The 14,080-nt window shown below is 45.8% G+C and overlaps 1 protein-coding gene across 1 annotated transcript; it reads left to right on the top strand.

The window, feature by feature from the left end:
- Window positions 1-10,034: 10,034 nt before the first annotated feature.
- On the top strand, window positions 10,035-12,024 carry LOC113836417 (uncharacterized protein C11orf91 homolog). Its single transcript, XM_027422351.2, has 2 exons — window positions 10,035-10,603; window positions 11,768-12,024. The coding sequence occupies exons 1-2, from the start codon at window positions 10,105-10,107 to the stop codon at window positions 11,851-11,853; spliced, it is 585 nt and encodes a 194-aa protein (XP_027278152.1). The 5' UTR covers window positions 10,035-10,104; the 3' UTR covers window positions 11,854-12,024.
- The last annotated feature ends 2,056 nt before the right edge of the window (window positions 12,025-14,080 follow it).

Genomic DNA, 14,080 nt, shown 5'->3' with positions numbered 1-14,080 from the left:
GATGTGTTCAGTCAGGGGCAGTTGTAGCACCAAAAATAAAAGACCCAGAGACAGATATTGGGGTTTAAGCTTCAAAATGAAGACCAGAGAAGCAAAGCAGCCAAGCCAATTGATATTACCTCTACCCAGTTGAAATGGTAGTCCTGTCTCCACAAATCCTCAGGGGCAAAAGGCTCCTAGATCCTGTCTCTTCCTCCTTATATTCTTTCCTCCGCCCAGCCAAATACTGCTGTCTCCATCCCAGGTGCTGAGATCAACTTTATGTGAGCTGTTTCTTTTAGCACTGGATCAATTTTGTGAAGTCTGTGTGGCCCTTGTGTGGCTTTGAACTAACAGAGATCCTCCCTCCTCCTCCTCCTCCTCCTCTTCCTCCTCCTCCTCCTCTTCCACCTCCTCCACCTCTTCCACCTCTACCTCCTCCTCCTCCTCCTCCTCCTCTTCTTCTTCTTCCTCTTCTTCTTCTGATTTGTTTATTTATACACTGTTCTGCCTGCATGTATGCCTGCATGCCAGAAGAGGCACCAGATCTCATTGTGGATGGCTGTGAGCCAATTTGTGGTTACTGGGAATTGAACTTAGGACCTCTGGAAGAGCAGCCAGTGCTCTTAACTGCTGAGCCATTTCTCCAGCCTGATCCATCTACTTCTTAATCCTGAGTCCTGGGATTAAAGGTGTATACTATCACTGCTTAGCTTCTATAGCTAACTAGTATGGCTGCTTTGCTATTTTGATCTCCAGTGGCTTTAATAAATTATAAACAATAGGCAGTGATGTTGTTTGTTTGCTTGTTTGGAATGAAACCCAGATCTCTGAGCATAAGACAAGTGCTGTACCCTTAAGCCACACTCCCAGCTCAAGCCTGTTATTTTAGCACTCGCGAGGCAGAGGCTCCTGCCATAAGTTCAAGGCCAGTCTGACCACATAGTGAATTCCAGGTCACCCAGAACTATATAGTAAGACTTTGCCTTAAAAAAAGAAAGGAAGGGAGGGAGGGAGGAAGGAAGGAAGGAAGAAAGGAAAAGTCAAAGTAAAAGAAAACCAAAACAATAACAAAAAAGGAAGAAGGAAACACAAAAAGTCTGTCTGTCCTTTTTGTAGAAGTATCAGTGACTACAATTTGAGTTTTCCTGAATCTCTAAATTTTACATGGGATTTCCTAACTTTTATTAGGGAAATGTAATTGCCTATAATAATGCTTTATTAAAATTATTCCCTCTCATTTTTTTTTCTGAGAAAAGTAGATTGTTGACTTTGCTCCACATGATGAAATAATAAACGGCCTTGCCATATGACAGAGGCATGTAAGTGTGTTTTTTTAAGCGTCACCTAGCAGGAAGACCCTTCATGTGTGCATGCGTGCAGGATGAATGCAGTGGAACAGACTGTGGGCTGTCATTTGAGATGTCCAAATGTTTTTGGGAATAGCAGTTGGACAGCAAGTATGTTCTACCTGCCTGTCTCCAGCCCGTCGGCTTCTCGGTGATTCAGTACAGTTCACACACAGCACATTTACCATGGCTGTTAACACAGAAATGGCAGGACCCTGGAAGTGTTTTTCTTTACAACATCTTTTTTTAAAAAAATTATTTTAGCTGGGCGTTGGTGGCGCACGCCTTTAATCCCAGCATTTGGGAGGCAGAGGCAGGCAGATCTCTGTGAGTTCAAGGCCAGCCTGGTCTCCAGAGTGAGTGCCAGGATAGGCGCCAAAGCTACACAGAGAAACCCTGTCTCGAAAAACAAAAAAACAAAACAAAAAAAATTATTTAAATAATGTTTTTTTCTCATTTATTTTATATACTGACCTCAGTTTCCCCTTCCCTCCTTCCTCTCCTCCCCTTCCTCTTGTCCCCACCTCAACAACCCCTTCTGCCTATCAGCCTCCACACCCACTCCTCCATCTCCATTGACAAGGGGCAGGCCTCCCATGGGCTTGAACAAAGCAGAGCACACCAAGTTGAGGCAGGACCAAGCTCCTCTCCTTGTCAAGGCTGGGCAAGGTAATCCAGCTTGGGGAACAGGTTCCCAAAAGCCAGCTAAGCTAAGTACCAGGAACAGGTCCTGATCTGACTGCCAGGAGTCTTACAAAGAGATCAAGCTGCACAACTGTCACACACATGCAAAGGGCCTAGGACAGACAGTCTCATGAAGGCCTCCAGCTCTGGTCAGCTGTCTGTGCCCCCCCCATCATGACCTCCCTGGCTCCTACAATCCCTCCTCCCTTTCTTCAGAGAGACTCCCCAGAGCTCAGCCCAGTGCTTGGCTGTAGATCTCTGCATCTGCTTTACACCTTTATTTTACTCTTTCTGCCAAGTTAAATTATCAGGTATGACTGTTTCCTCAAAAGAGTTTTCCCCTTCAGCAACTGGCTGAGCAAAGTAGCATATTCCATGTAAGCTCTGAGGAACAATAACTGACACTGACTCATTTAAACAAAAAATAGACATTTCAAATTTTGTGGATGCATATTTTGTGGGCCAGATAGATCTGAGATTCCAAAAAGCTAGGAATCTTGCTGTTCCAGATGTCTGTTTCAAGATCCAGATTCCAGTATAAGACTGTCTGACCAGCATCTTGGGCTGTGTATCTCAACTTAATGGAAAGAATTCATTTGGGGGGAAGGGAAAAGGCAGTTGGTTTGGTTTGGTTTTGTTCTGTTTTACTTTAAAAAGTTACTTTCTAATCCCAGCACTCAGGAGCCAGAGGCAGACAGATCTCTGAGTTTGAGGCCAGCCTGGTCTACATAGTGAGTTCCAGGACAGCCAGGGCTATACAAAGAAACCCTGTCTCAAAAAAAAAAAGTTATTATTTGTCTTTCTCTCCCCCTCCAACCCCCATCATTATGTGTGTGTGTTCGAGTAAGTGTGTGTGTGTAGCACACATGTGGACATGAGGGGCTCAGAGGAGAACTTGGTAGAGTCACTTCTCACCTATCGTGAGATCTGGGAGCCTTGGAGCCAAGCTCCTTTACCTGCTAAGCCATCTCACTGGCCCCCAAAAGGCAGGTTTTTGAAAACAGAATCTGGGTCATGCTGGAAGAGGAGGAGGAGGGCTACTATTTCTTTCTGTGCAAAGTTGTGTTTATGGGTTAGTGCCTGGACCCACAGGTAGCACTGCTCAGGCCACTTAAGTAGAGAGCAGGTCATCATTGGCTTTCACAGACACTATCATACTGTTCAGTGCTGGGCATAAACAATCCCACTGGACTGTCTTTAGAAGGTGAACTGTGGGTTCAAAGGTATACCAAGTGGGTTTCTAAGTAGAATTCATATATGTCCTAGAGGATGTTGACAAGTATCCTACTGAATCTTGGAAGTACTAAGTGTTAAGGTGTGGGGAAATGCCTCCTGTATCGTGGTAGTCAGCCCGTGATTTAACATGGTGACACATCCTGACACAATAAGAGACTGCCTGACTCTGTTCTGTCTGTTTTGGATTTGAGACTTCCCGAGAAAATAGACTAGATGTATAGATGTATACATCTTCATTCTTAGTAGGATCAGGTGGTTTATGTTGCTCAAGGTAAGTCTTTTGTCCATCTTCAAAGCCTTTTAGCACATACTGGTTTCTGCTGCTTGCAAACCGATCTGAACTGATGCTAGTGGGCTCTCTCACTATGAGCTGCTTGTACTGAGAAGGTGATGTTGTCTAAAGGTGGTACTCACCTGATATTGTGATGAGGGCAACTTCAGGTGTAGGGCTTGCCAGCTCTGGCCTTAAGTCTGTCTTCGTCAGTATCACCATCTTGCCTTGGATAAGAGTTGGAACTACAGGGACTGTAGTTGGCTGCAGTGGTTAAGAGCACTGGGTGCTCTTCCAGAGAACCCAGATTTGATACCCAGCACCTACATGGCAGCTCACAACTGTAACTCCAGTTCTAGGGGATCTGATGTACTCTCCTCTCTCCACAGGCACTAGCACCTATACACATAAAACAATAGAATAGAGTAGTTGGAACTACGTTTGGAGAAATTATCTGAGTTGCTCAAAACCACCAAAGGCAATAAGGTGACACTCTGCAGTCACCCTCCCTATACCCTCCTCGGGTGCCCAATCTTTGATGTACTTCCGGATGACTTGGAAAGAAACCTGGGATAGGACCCTGCTGTGAAGAGACATCATGACCACAGCAACTCTTGTAAAGAAAGCATTTAACTGAGGTGGCAACTTACCGTTTAGAGATTCAGTTCATTGTCATCATGGCGGGGAGCATGGCTGTGCAGGAAGACATGGTGCTGGCTACATCTTAATCAGAAGGTGACAGGAAGTGAACTGTGACACTGGGCAGCATTTTGAGCACATATGAGACCTCATAGCCCACCTCCATAGTGACACACTTCCTCCATCAAGACCATACCTACTCCAACAAGGCCATACCTCTTAATATCATTCCCTATGAGTTTACGGGAGCCAATACATTCAAATTACCACAGAAGCTGAAGAAATCAATTCTCACCTTTGTTTACAAAAGAAAACTTTTTTTTATTTTTTCGAGACAGGGTTTCTTTGTGTAGCCCTGGCTGTCCTGGAACTCACTCTATAGACCAGGGTTAGCCTCAAAATCACAGAGATCTGCCTGCCTCTGCCTCCAGAGTGCTGGGATCAAAGGTGTGTGCCACCAACACCCGGCTTGTGCCACCAATGCCTGGGTCTGTTTGTTGGTTTAAAGGAAAAACAAAAGTCTATCTTGGGCTTTCTACATATACCTTGGATCTGAAGGGGAATGCATTTGTGAAGTGTCTGATATGCAGTATGTGGGTTTTAATAGACATTAAATTATTGGAGCACTATGGTTTAGACTACTACCCAAAACCATATTTGTGAAAATTTGAGCCCCCAGCTGATGGTGCTATGGATTGGGAAGTGACAGAATCTTCAGAAAGTGGAACTTGGCAAAAAGAAATGAGGCTATTGAGGGGCATGCCCCTGAAGGGGATACTGGATCCTCATCTCCTTCCTCTCTGCTTCCTGGATTCCATGAGGTAAACTGCTTTGCTCTGCCATATACTTGGTGCCCTGATGGTTTGCTTTGTCATAGATTGAAAAGCAATGGATCCAGTCAGGCATGGAGCCTCTGAAACTGGAAGCCATAATAAACTTTCTACTTTATAAGTCATCTTTCTCAGGCATTTCATCCCAGCCACAAAAGCTGCCTAGCATACCAGAGAACTGGGTTGTTAGGGTTACAGTGGCCTCGGGCTTACGGCAAATCACACCATACTTATCCCACTGTCTGACATAAAGAGGAACTGACCAGAGGTCTCCTTCCCAAATTTCTTACATTATTGAAATAAAATTGTCTGATGAGTAATTTATTTATCACATCTAAGGCCCATGTTCATATACTCATTTTTCATGGGAGTAAGAAGAATGACCATACCGAGAGCCTTACTTTCTAGACAAGTGCCTACAATGATCCATTAGAAACAATATTATTTCCTCCCCAGCTACTATGTAGAGCCTCTGACAGAGGTAAGGACAGCTTATGCTCTGCAAGGGATGACCCTTTTGAACTAGCTTAAGCTTGCTAGTCTATGGAGTGGTCATTTACTCTCTGTGATAAGCTTCCTTGGGGGTGGGTAGAGGCATTGTTGTTCTTAGCCTTGCTATTCTTGGCTCAGCAAATCCCTGCTAATCAGGTTGTCTGGAAATGTATGTGTGGATGTGGTTGATGGTAGTGAGTTTTGTGTTGAAATTCATAAACTCTACTACTATGAGCCCAATAAGACCTGGCACATAATGACCTTTCAACAAGGAGAACAGCAATTTCTTTGGACTAAGCCTTAGCTTAGTCTTGTTCCAACTAGCTCTTAAAACTTAAATTAACCCTGTAGCCAGCCCCTAAGAAGGTGTGGCTACAGCTTCCCCTACAATATTTCTACCTGACTCCGTATTGGTAATTTACTACTATATAACCCATTTATGTTAATCTATTTTCTGTCATATGGCTCATTACCTCTGCTCAGTACTGATGGCCAATCTCCTGCCTCAGATTCTTTCCCAGAGTTCCTATCTCTGTCTGGAAGTCCCATCTATCCTCTCCTGCCTAGCTATTGCCCATTCAGCTCGTTATCAAACCAATCAGAAGGTGTCTTAGGGCAGGTGAGGTTAAATAGAGACACATGTGCACACAGTGTATAATAAGATTATCCCAATAGTGGTTACATGAGAGCTTCTCTGTTTTCTCAGTACGAGGGATTGAACCCAGGGCCTCATGCATGCTTCCAAAAGCTCTACAATCAGCTCCAGCTACAGCCCTTTTTATTTTGAGATAGGTTTTTGTCAAATTGCCCAGCAGGTCTTGAACCTTTGCTGTTCCTGTGTGGCCTCTGGAGTAAGCTTGGCTTTCAGGCCTATGCCACAAGTCCTGGCTTCAACGTAAGAGCTTCTTTTGTGATATATTACTCTAAGCATGATCAGTATACTTGCTCACATAATTCTCAGTTTTCAATATGAATAGCATTGCCTAGACCCAAATCTATCAAGTGTTTACAGCTTACAGATAGATCAGATGGCACCCATTTCCCTGGCTGGGGTGTGTTTAAGCAGCTCTGCCTTGGGATTCAGTAAGTCCTCCTCTTATTCCCTCTCCTGTGTTCTGAGTTTTTAATTTACTTGATCAAATTTCTATTTGTTGCAACCAAAACTACTTGCCCAAGACAGTTACTGGTGAGAAATGTCAACAGATGAGAGTGAAATCCTGAACTGTGGAAGCAGTGAACAGAACAAGAGTCTGGGTATTGTCAGTTATAATGATGGGACCTACTGCAATGGGGGATTTGGCTAATTGTCACATGGTCTCTGTTCCCTCACTTCTAGTGACAGAAACTTCAATTAGCTTTTGGGAAATTGTATCCATCCTTTCCGTCTTGGTAAACTATTAATAAAAGTTCCCATGACCAAAGCATAAAGAATGAGCATGTTTTCTTCTGGAGTTTCACCCATGTAAGAACTAATAAAACAAAATAAATTTGTTGTTCTCAAAATTGTGACTCTCTTAGGCATTCAGCTGCAAGTAACAGACAACCTGACTTCAGACAGTGCAATCAAATACAATCTGATTGTTTTGTTGTTGCATCCATAATCCAGAGATAAGCAGTTACTAGCTTTGATTCAGTTGGTCAACACTGTCTGAGCTGCTATATTGATGGTATTCTTGGTCTTACCTTCACAAACACAAAGTCACTGTAGAGCTTCCTGCATTGCATCAAGTTCAAGGCAGAAAGAAGTGACGAGAGAACTGTGTTTCAGTTTTCCTTGCTAGGAAATTAAAATCTGTCTTCCAAACTCCCAACTGTCTTCTTGTTTGTGTATTCCGGCTGGATCTGGATCCTGTAACCATGTGAGCTGCAAGGAGGAATGGGGAAAACTGATAATTACTTTCTGCAGCCTCTGTGGGTGTAGGGAGCAAAGGAAAAGGTCTGTGATTGGCACAGTCACTGGGATACCAAGCAGCAGCATCTCCTTTCAGTGGCTGCACTGACAGGCCCACTGTTAATCCTGCTCTATCCACACTGCTGATCCTGCTCTATCCACACAGTCGATCCTGCTCTATCCACACTGCTGATCCTGCTCTATCCACACTTGATCCTGCTCTATCCACACAGTTGATCCTGCTCTATCCACACAGTTGATCTTGCTCTATTCGTGAGTCCCATAGTTTGCCCTGGGCTTTTTGCACCTTCAAAATGAAATTCTCAAGCTTTCAAGGTTGTTAAGGTTTCGGTGTGAAACATCCTCCCCACAGGCTCAGCTTTAGGTTACTTGATCTTCAGCTGATGGTGCTATTTTAGGAGGTTCTGGAAACTTTGGGAGGTGGAGCCTTGTTGGAGGAAGCAGACCAAGATTAGCACAGCTAATTGGTTCTGGTTGGTGAGGTTTACTCCAATGTCTGATCTGCCAGGTTTTTTTACACCCTGTTCCACTGACCTAGCTCTCAGACCTCAATTCCATTAACTTATTTAACATAACTTTCATTAACAGTTTCATTAATTTTTTTTTTATTTTTCTACATCTGCAAGTAAATGGGAATACATGTATCTAGGAGAACAAGCATAAAGGCTGGACTGTGTTTTTTGAGAACATTTTTGAAACAGTGGGAATTGTGAGGGAGGTGGGAATACCCAAGCCATCAAGTCTACACCAGCACAATGGTTAATTCAGACTAGTAATAAAGGGATGTTTTGTGTTTCTAAGAATAGCATGCCCTTTTGATTATGGCACAAGAAACCTCCAATAAGAGCCAGCCTGCTGCCAAGGAGGGACTTAGAGACCAGAGGATATGAAGGCAGCCTTGGCCTTGCCATGGTAGGACATAGGGTCCCCTTTTAAAACAGGTTCTTGATGTCACAGATGAAAGTGTTAAAAACAAAACACAGAGGGGAACTTGAGGGCAATTTTTTGGAGTTAGGAAGAGGAAACAATTAGTCATGCAGTTGCTTGGGGAGGAAGAGGGAAAGTTACCCTCTATGATGTAGGGCAGCAGGAGTATATAAATAGATATTTCATTAATGGGAGAGCTATTCAGTCTATTTCTGTGCCCTTAGGCATACTACCACTATTTCTTTTCACTGTTTAGCTTAGGCTCATCTTCTTTAAGTAATAAAACAGCCTTTGCTCTTTGATGGAGGAGGTGGAAGAGGGACTCATCTCAAAGGCAGTCTCTCTTATTTCAGACTTAACAGCTCTGATGAGATGGTTCGTTCATTAAGGGCACTTACTGATTGATCTTGCAGAAGACCCTGCTACATTTCCCAGCACCCACATCCTCTTCTGACCTATGTGGGCTTCTGAGTGCACACAGAACACATAAATTCATGCACACATACAAACTAAAAAAAAGTAAAGAAAGAAAAATGATTTACAAATCAAGCAATGTGCTTGATGTGATGTTTGCCTCTAATCCCACCAGGCAGAGAGACTGGAGGATTGCTGTAAGTTTGTGGCCAACATCGTCCACATACAAAGCTCTAGGCCAGCTTGGACTACCTTTTTTTTTGGGGGGGGGGGACTACGAGTTGAGACAGGGTTTCTCTTGTAGCTTTGGAGCCTGGTCCTGGAACTTGCTCTGTAGACCAGGCTGTCCTCAAACTCACAGAGATCCACCTGACTGTGCCTCCCGAGTGCTGTGATTAAAGGTGTGAGCCACCACGACCAGGCTATCTTGGACTGCCTTACTCAAAAAATAAAAGCAAACAACCTCTCCCACAATCAAACTTCTTGCCCAAGACTACCAGTTTGGGTATCCTTTGCTGCCCCACCCCATATATTTACACACACAGCTTTCTCTTATGGAGCTGAGACTGAGCTTGCCTGGCCCCCACCCATCCCTCTTCATTCATGCTGGTGATCATTACAAGAACGTCCTTAAGGAAAAATGACTAATATTTCATAGAGGTGAGCTGGGCAGAACATTTAGCTCTCAGGAATGGGTGTGGTGTTTGGGTGGCTCCCTGAGGGATTTCCTTTTGGTGTTAAGCTACTTGTCAGTTTCTGATAACTAGAGGAGAATTAAACTTCATCTCATAAAGAAAAAAAAATGTTTGCTTCAGAGTCATTACAAATCCAGACTGCGTCCCCCTTTCCAGAATCTTCCACGGCATTGCTAAATTTATCAGAAAATTTTCCTCTTCTCCCTCCGGAGAAGATGAAGTCAGCTACCCATTTCCCCAGTTTCCTAAATAATGAGTCAAGTGTGCTAGGGACCTGGTTGTTGGAAAATATTTTCTGTTCTCTGATAAAAGGAGAGGAAGGCCGAATTTCTCTGGCAGCCCTGGCCAACTCCGTGAGCAACGTTAGTATGCAAACGCAGTAGAAATCGAATTGAAGGGCGCTGGGAGGAGACTAGGGCGGAGACGGAATTACGCAGCGCAGAGCCGCAGCTGGGACCAACAAAGACCAAAGATGGACTTGGCTTTCTGCACAGCGGGCTCGTGGGGCGGGGTCTCTGCTCTCTAGAGCCCCGCCTTCTCAGGGCGGGGCGAGAGCAAAGGGTGGGGCCGCGCTCCGTCGGGGCGGGGCCTGTGGAATCTCCGAATTCCTAGACACGGGGCCTTGGCGCGCGTCTCCCGGCGCGGGGTTCCTCTCACGCAGCCTCCCATTCAAAAGATGCCGAAGGGGCGGCGCGGCAGCCAGAACCCCAAGATGAGCCAGCGGCCGGCCCCACCCCTCTACTTCCCGTCGCTCTACGACCGGGGCATCTCGTCGTCTCCGCTGAGCGACTTTAACATCTGGAAGAAGCTCTTCGTGCCGCTGAAGGCGGGCGGGGCGCCGGCGGGCGGGGTGGCGGGGATAGCGGGGGTCCGACCCCTGCCTTTGGCACCCCCAGCCACGGTGCCTCCGCCGCCGCCTGGCTTGGGTCCCCCCAGCGAGCGCCCGTGCCCTCCGCCTTGGCCGTCCGGTCTGGCCCCTATACCCTACGAGCCTCTGCGTTTCTTCTACTCGCCGCCGCCAGGGCCCGAGATGGCAACATCAGCCCTGGTCCCCGGCTCCACGACCCCCTGGCTCGCCTCCGCCTCCCACCCTGAGGAGCTGTGCGAGCTAGAGATCCGGATTAAGGAGCTGGAGCTGCTCACCATCACTGGAGACGGCTTCGACTCCCAGCGCTGTGCGTGATCGCCAACCGAGCCCAACCCTAGCCATTCTTATTGTCCGCTAGAGTACTTCAGGCACCAGAATGTGACCCCACACTGCCCCCAGGTTTAGGAGTCTCACTTCCAAAATCTGTCCCCCAGAGGTCCAGGTCCCCACGTGCTGAATTTCAACCGACCCCTGCCTCACCAGACCCCTGAGCTAATCAAGCCCTTTAGTGTTGAACTCTACCCCTCAGGGGCGCTCGCCCTTGAGGAGGCAATGTAGACTCCGGGTCTTGACACCTGAAGCATTCCCTTGCTAAACTTCACCTTCCTACACTTCCGTAGTCTGGAGCTCCACCCACCACAGGCTGTCTATCTCCAGAGACTTTAACCTTTACTATTCAGTCTTAAACTCGGGTCTATGGGTGGGAGGAGATGGTAGGGATTGCCCAAACTTTGAAGGTTCTCAAGGGCCCTGGTCTCTGCCCTTCCACGGGCCCCATGCCCTATAACCCTCTGACAGGATCTTGGACTCTAGACATTAGATCTGAGGGCTTAGGGATCTAAGCAGACCAAGTGTATTGATGTAAGCAGGAGTCCTCTGGTATATGAAAAGATTCCTCTCTATTGGACAGCAAGGCAGTTAAATCCAGCTGTATTTCCAGAAGGAATTAGTAGCCATAGACTGTCCTTTTTCACCATCTGTTCTAAGGCTTGAATTTGACTGTTAGAGGAGGGCAGATGGCACTGGAAGGAGCATTTCACCTGTTCTCTACCACAGGTGAAATTGCTCTCCTCTGCCACACAGGGAGGTGAAGTATGAAAAAACAAACAGACCTATGTACTTAGGTATGCATGGCCCTGGGAACAGTCTCCAACTCATCTGATACCCTGTAGGATACACTTTTTCATAGCCACGAGAGACAAAGTCCCTACAACTGGCCTTCTCAGTTATATGAGTGAGTTAGGAATGTTTGGGCTTAGGGTGTTGCACAGTTACTTCTCAGACGCTTGCTCTAGAAGTTAGAAGATTCCTCCTCAGAGCGGAGATAGTGCACACCTGGAATCCCAGTACTTAGGAGGCTGAGGCAGAGGGATCAAGAGTTCTAGAACATCCTGGAGCTTCATAGGAAGACCCTAAAAAACAAAACAAAAACCTTCCCAGCCACAGTTGAGTCTGTTTTGCTCTCCTGCAGATAAATTCCTGAAGGCGCTGAAAGATGAAAAATTACAAGGACTGAAGACGACCAGGCAACCTGGAAAGTCGGCCTCCGTCTCCTGAGGAGCTGCCCTCCAGGGCTGGGCAGCCACCTCCTTAGGTGTTAGTGCTTAGATAATGTGTCCTGTTTGTTGTCATTTCAAAGATGGTTATTTTCTGTTCTGTATTTACTGCTGTTATTGTTGCTCCCAGCACATACTTCACATACAGTGCCCACTTGCATGGGAAATCTCATGGCCTCTCTCCTCTCTGCTGATGCTGGGGGACCTCCCTCATGGGATGTAGAATTGTTGTCTGGCCTCCTATTCAGAGTCTCCTGTGGCTCAAGGAGTGGACCCAAGACTGCCCCTGCCAGACACACCAGGCTGGCCCATATGTGGGAGAGACTCAATGTTGGCTCTCACCCAGAAAGATCCTTTGAGGGCTAGAACTAAAATTAGAATTTTAGTTGCCCTCCATCCCAACATCTCTCATTTTTAGAGAGATGTTTTCCAAAAGTATTTGTTTTCCAAAAGAATATTTTTGAAGCACAAACTCCGGTAACCTTAGCAAAAACGTGGTCCTTCTAAGAAATTCATACATGACATTCAAGGAATATTTATCAAGTGCTTATTATACGCTTAGACCCTCCCCCACCGAAGCTCTTGGAATTGGGGATGGGGAAAAGATAAAGTGGGAATATAAATTAGTGAACTACAAGTTGGCATCACAGAAAACAACATGCCAAACAAGGAAAAGGAGAGCACAGTAAGGATAGCAAGACAATTCAAAGGAAGACGAGGTGGACTTCCAAACAGGCATATTTTGTTACTGTTTTGTGGTTGAAACTATGTACCCCAGGATGACCTTGACCTCGACCTCCAAATCATTCTGCACTTGCCTCCCAAGTACTGGGATTACAGGTATGCTACCAAGTTTGTTCAGGTGGTAGCATTTAAACAATGTCGGGAAGTGGTTTGAGGTTGTAACCCTGTGGGGAATGTTTCATATAGAAGGGCCAATGCAAAGGCTTACAGTGGGGAACATGCTAGCATTGAGTCCTAACAAATAGGCAGAGATGGCAGAGTAGAAGGGGTGAGGGGAGAGGGGTAGGGGTGAGTGCAGAGGAACTTATTCATGTAGTTCAATAAGAGCTCATTCTTTTTTTTTTTTGATGAAACAGATTTTTTATTTTACATTTTTCATTTTACATACATACATTTACATAGCCCCAGTTCCCTCCCCCTCCCCTTCTCCTGCCCCTCCCACTTCCTCCCATCCCACCCCCACCCACTCCTCCTAGGGGGTAAGGCCTCCCTTGGGGAGTCAACAAAGTCTGATAAACCAAATTGCCCCCCCCATCAAGGCTGAGCTCCAAAAGGCCCATTCATGTACCCCGATAAGTCCTGATCCCACTGCAAGCTCCCCAAACAGATCAAGCCACATGACTGGCATCCACATTCACAGGGCCTATGCAGGATCCCCAGCTGTCAGTCCAGAGTCCAAGACAAGAACTCATTCTTATAGCCATGGCCAGGCCACAAGGCTCCTGTGAGATGAGAAGAGTCCTTAGGGGTTTTCAGCTAAGGTGTAACAAGAGCTGACTTGTGGGGCAACAGGTTCTCCTGCTGCTACACTGTGAGTCAAGGAAGCAGGAAGAGCACTTAGCAATCAGTAACTCAGCTGAGAGAGAGTGCTGACAGCTGTGTGTGTTGAGAAACTATCAGACCATCATTCATGGAGTCACTGTTCTGAGCTGCAGCCACAGGTGTGACAGGCTGAGGGGAAGATGTGTAATTCAGTCTGAAGTGTGTGATATGGAGGGTTGTATAGCTGTGGGATATATGAACCTGGAGTTCCCGACAAGGCCTTTGCTGAGGTGAAAATTAGGGGGTTACTGATGTGGCGATGTAAGACTGCATGAGACCTCCACAGAATGTAGTGAATGTAGGGAAAAATAGAATACATTTCAGAGCACCTCTGACCCATCAATCAGAAGTCCAAAATGCTCCAAAATCTAAAACTTTGACTACCAACTCAACTAAGTGTCACATCACGAAACCTTTGTTTCATCCACAAAAATATTTAAAATATTGTCCAGAATTACTTCCAGGATGTGTGGACAAGCTGTAAGCAAAAAAAAAAAAAAAAAAAAAAAAAAAAATGAATTTCTTAAACTTGGGCCCCATCTCCAAGATATATAAGTATACATTGTACATTTTCAAAATCAGAAGAAGAGGAGGAGAAGAGGAGGAAGATCCCAAACAAATCCATGACACTTCTGGTCCAAGCATTTTTGGCTACTGGAGAG

This window comes from Cricetulus griseus, chromosome 6, assembly GCF_003668045.3.
Source record: "Cricetulus griseus strain 17A/GY chromosome 6, alternate assembly CriGri-PICRH-1.0, whole genome shotgun sequence".
NCBI lineage: Eukaryota > Metazoa > Chordata > Mammalia > Rodentia > Cricetidae > Cricetulus > Cricetulus griseus.
The sequence above is the reverse complement of the archived record's forward strand: the minus strand, read 5'-3'. Positions and strand labels throughout refer to the sequence as shown.

Excerpts from the sequence above, each read along its gene's own strand:
- LOC113836417 (XM_027422351.2), top strand. The coding sequence starts at position 10,105 with ATGCCGAAGGGGCGGCGCGGCAGCCAGAACCCCAAGATGAGCCAGCGG. Across the intron at positions 10,604-11,767 it reads CGGCTTCGACTCCCAGCGCT|ATAAATTCCTGAAGGCGCTG; the intron begins GTGCGTGATCGC and ends GCTCTCCTGCAG.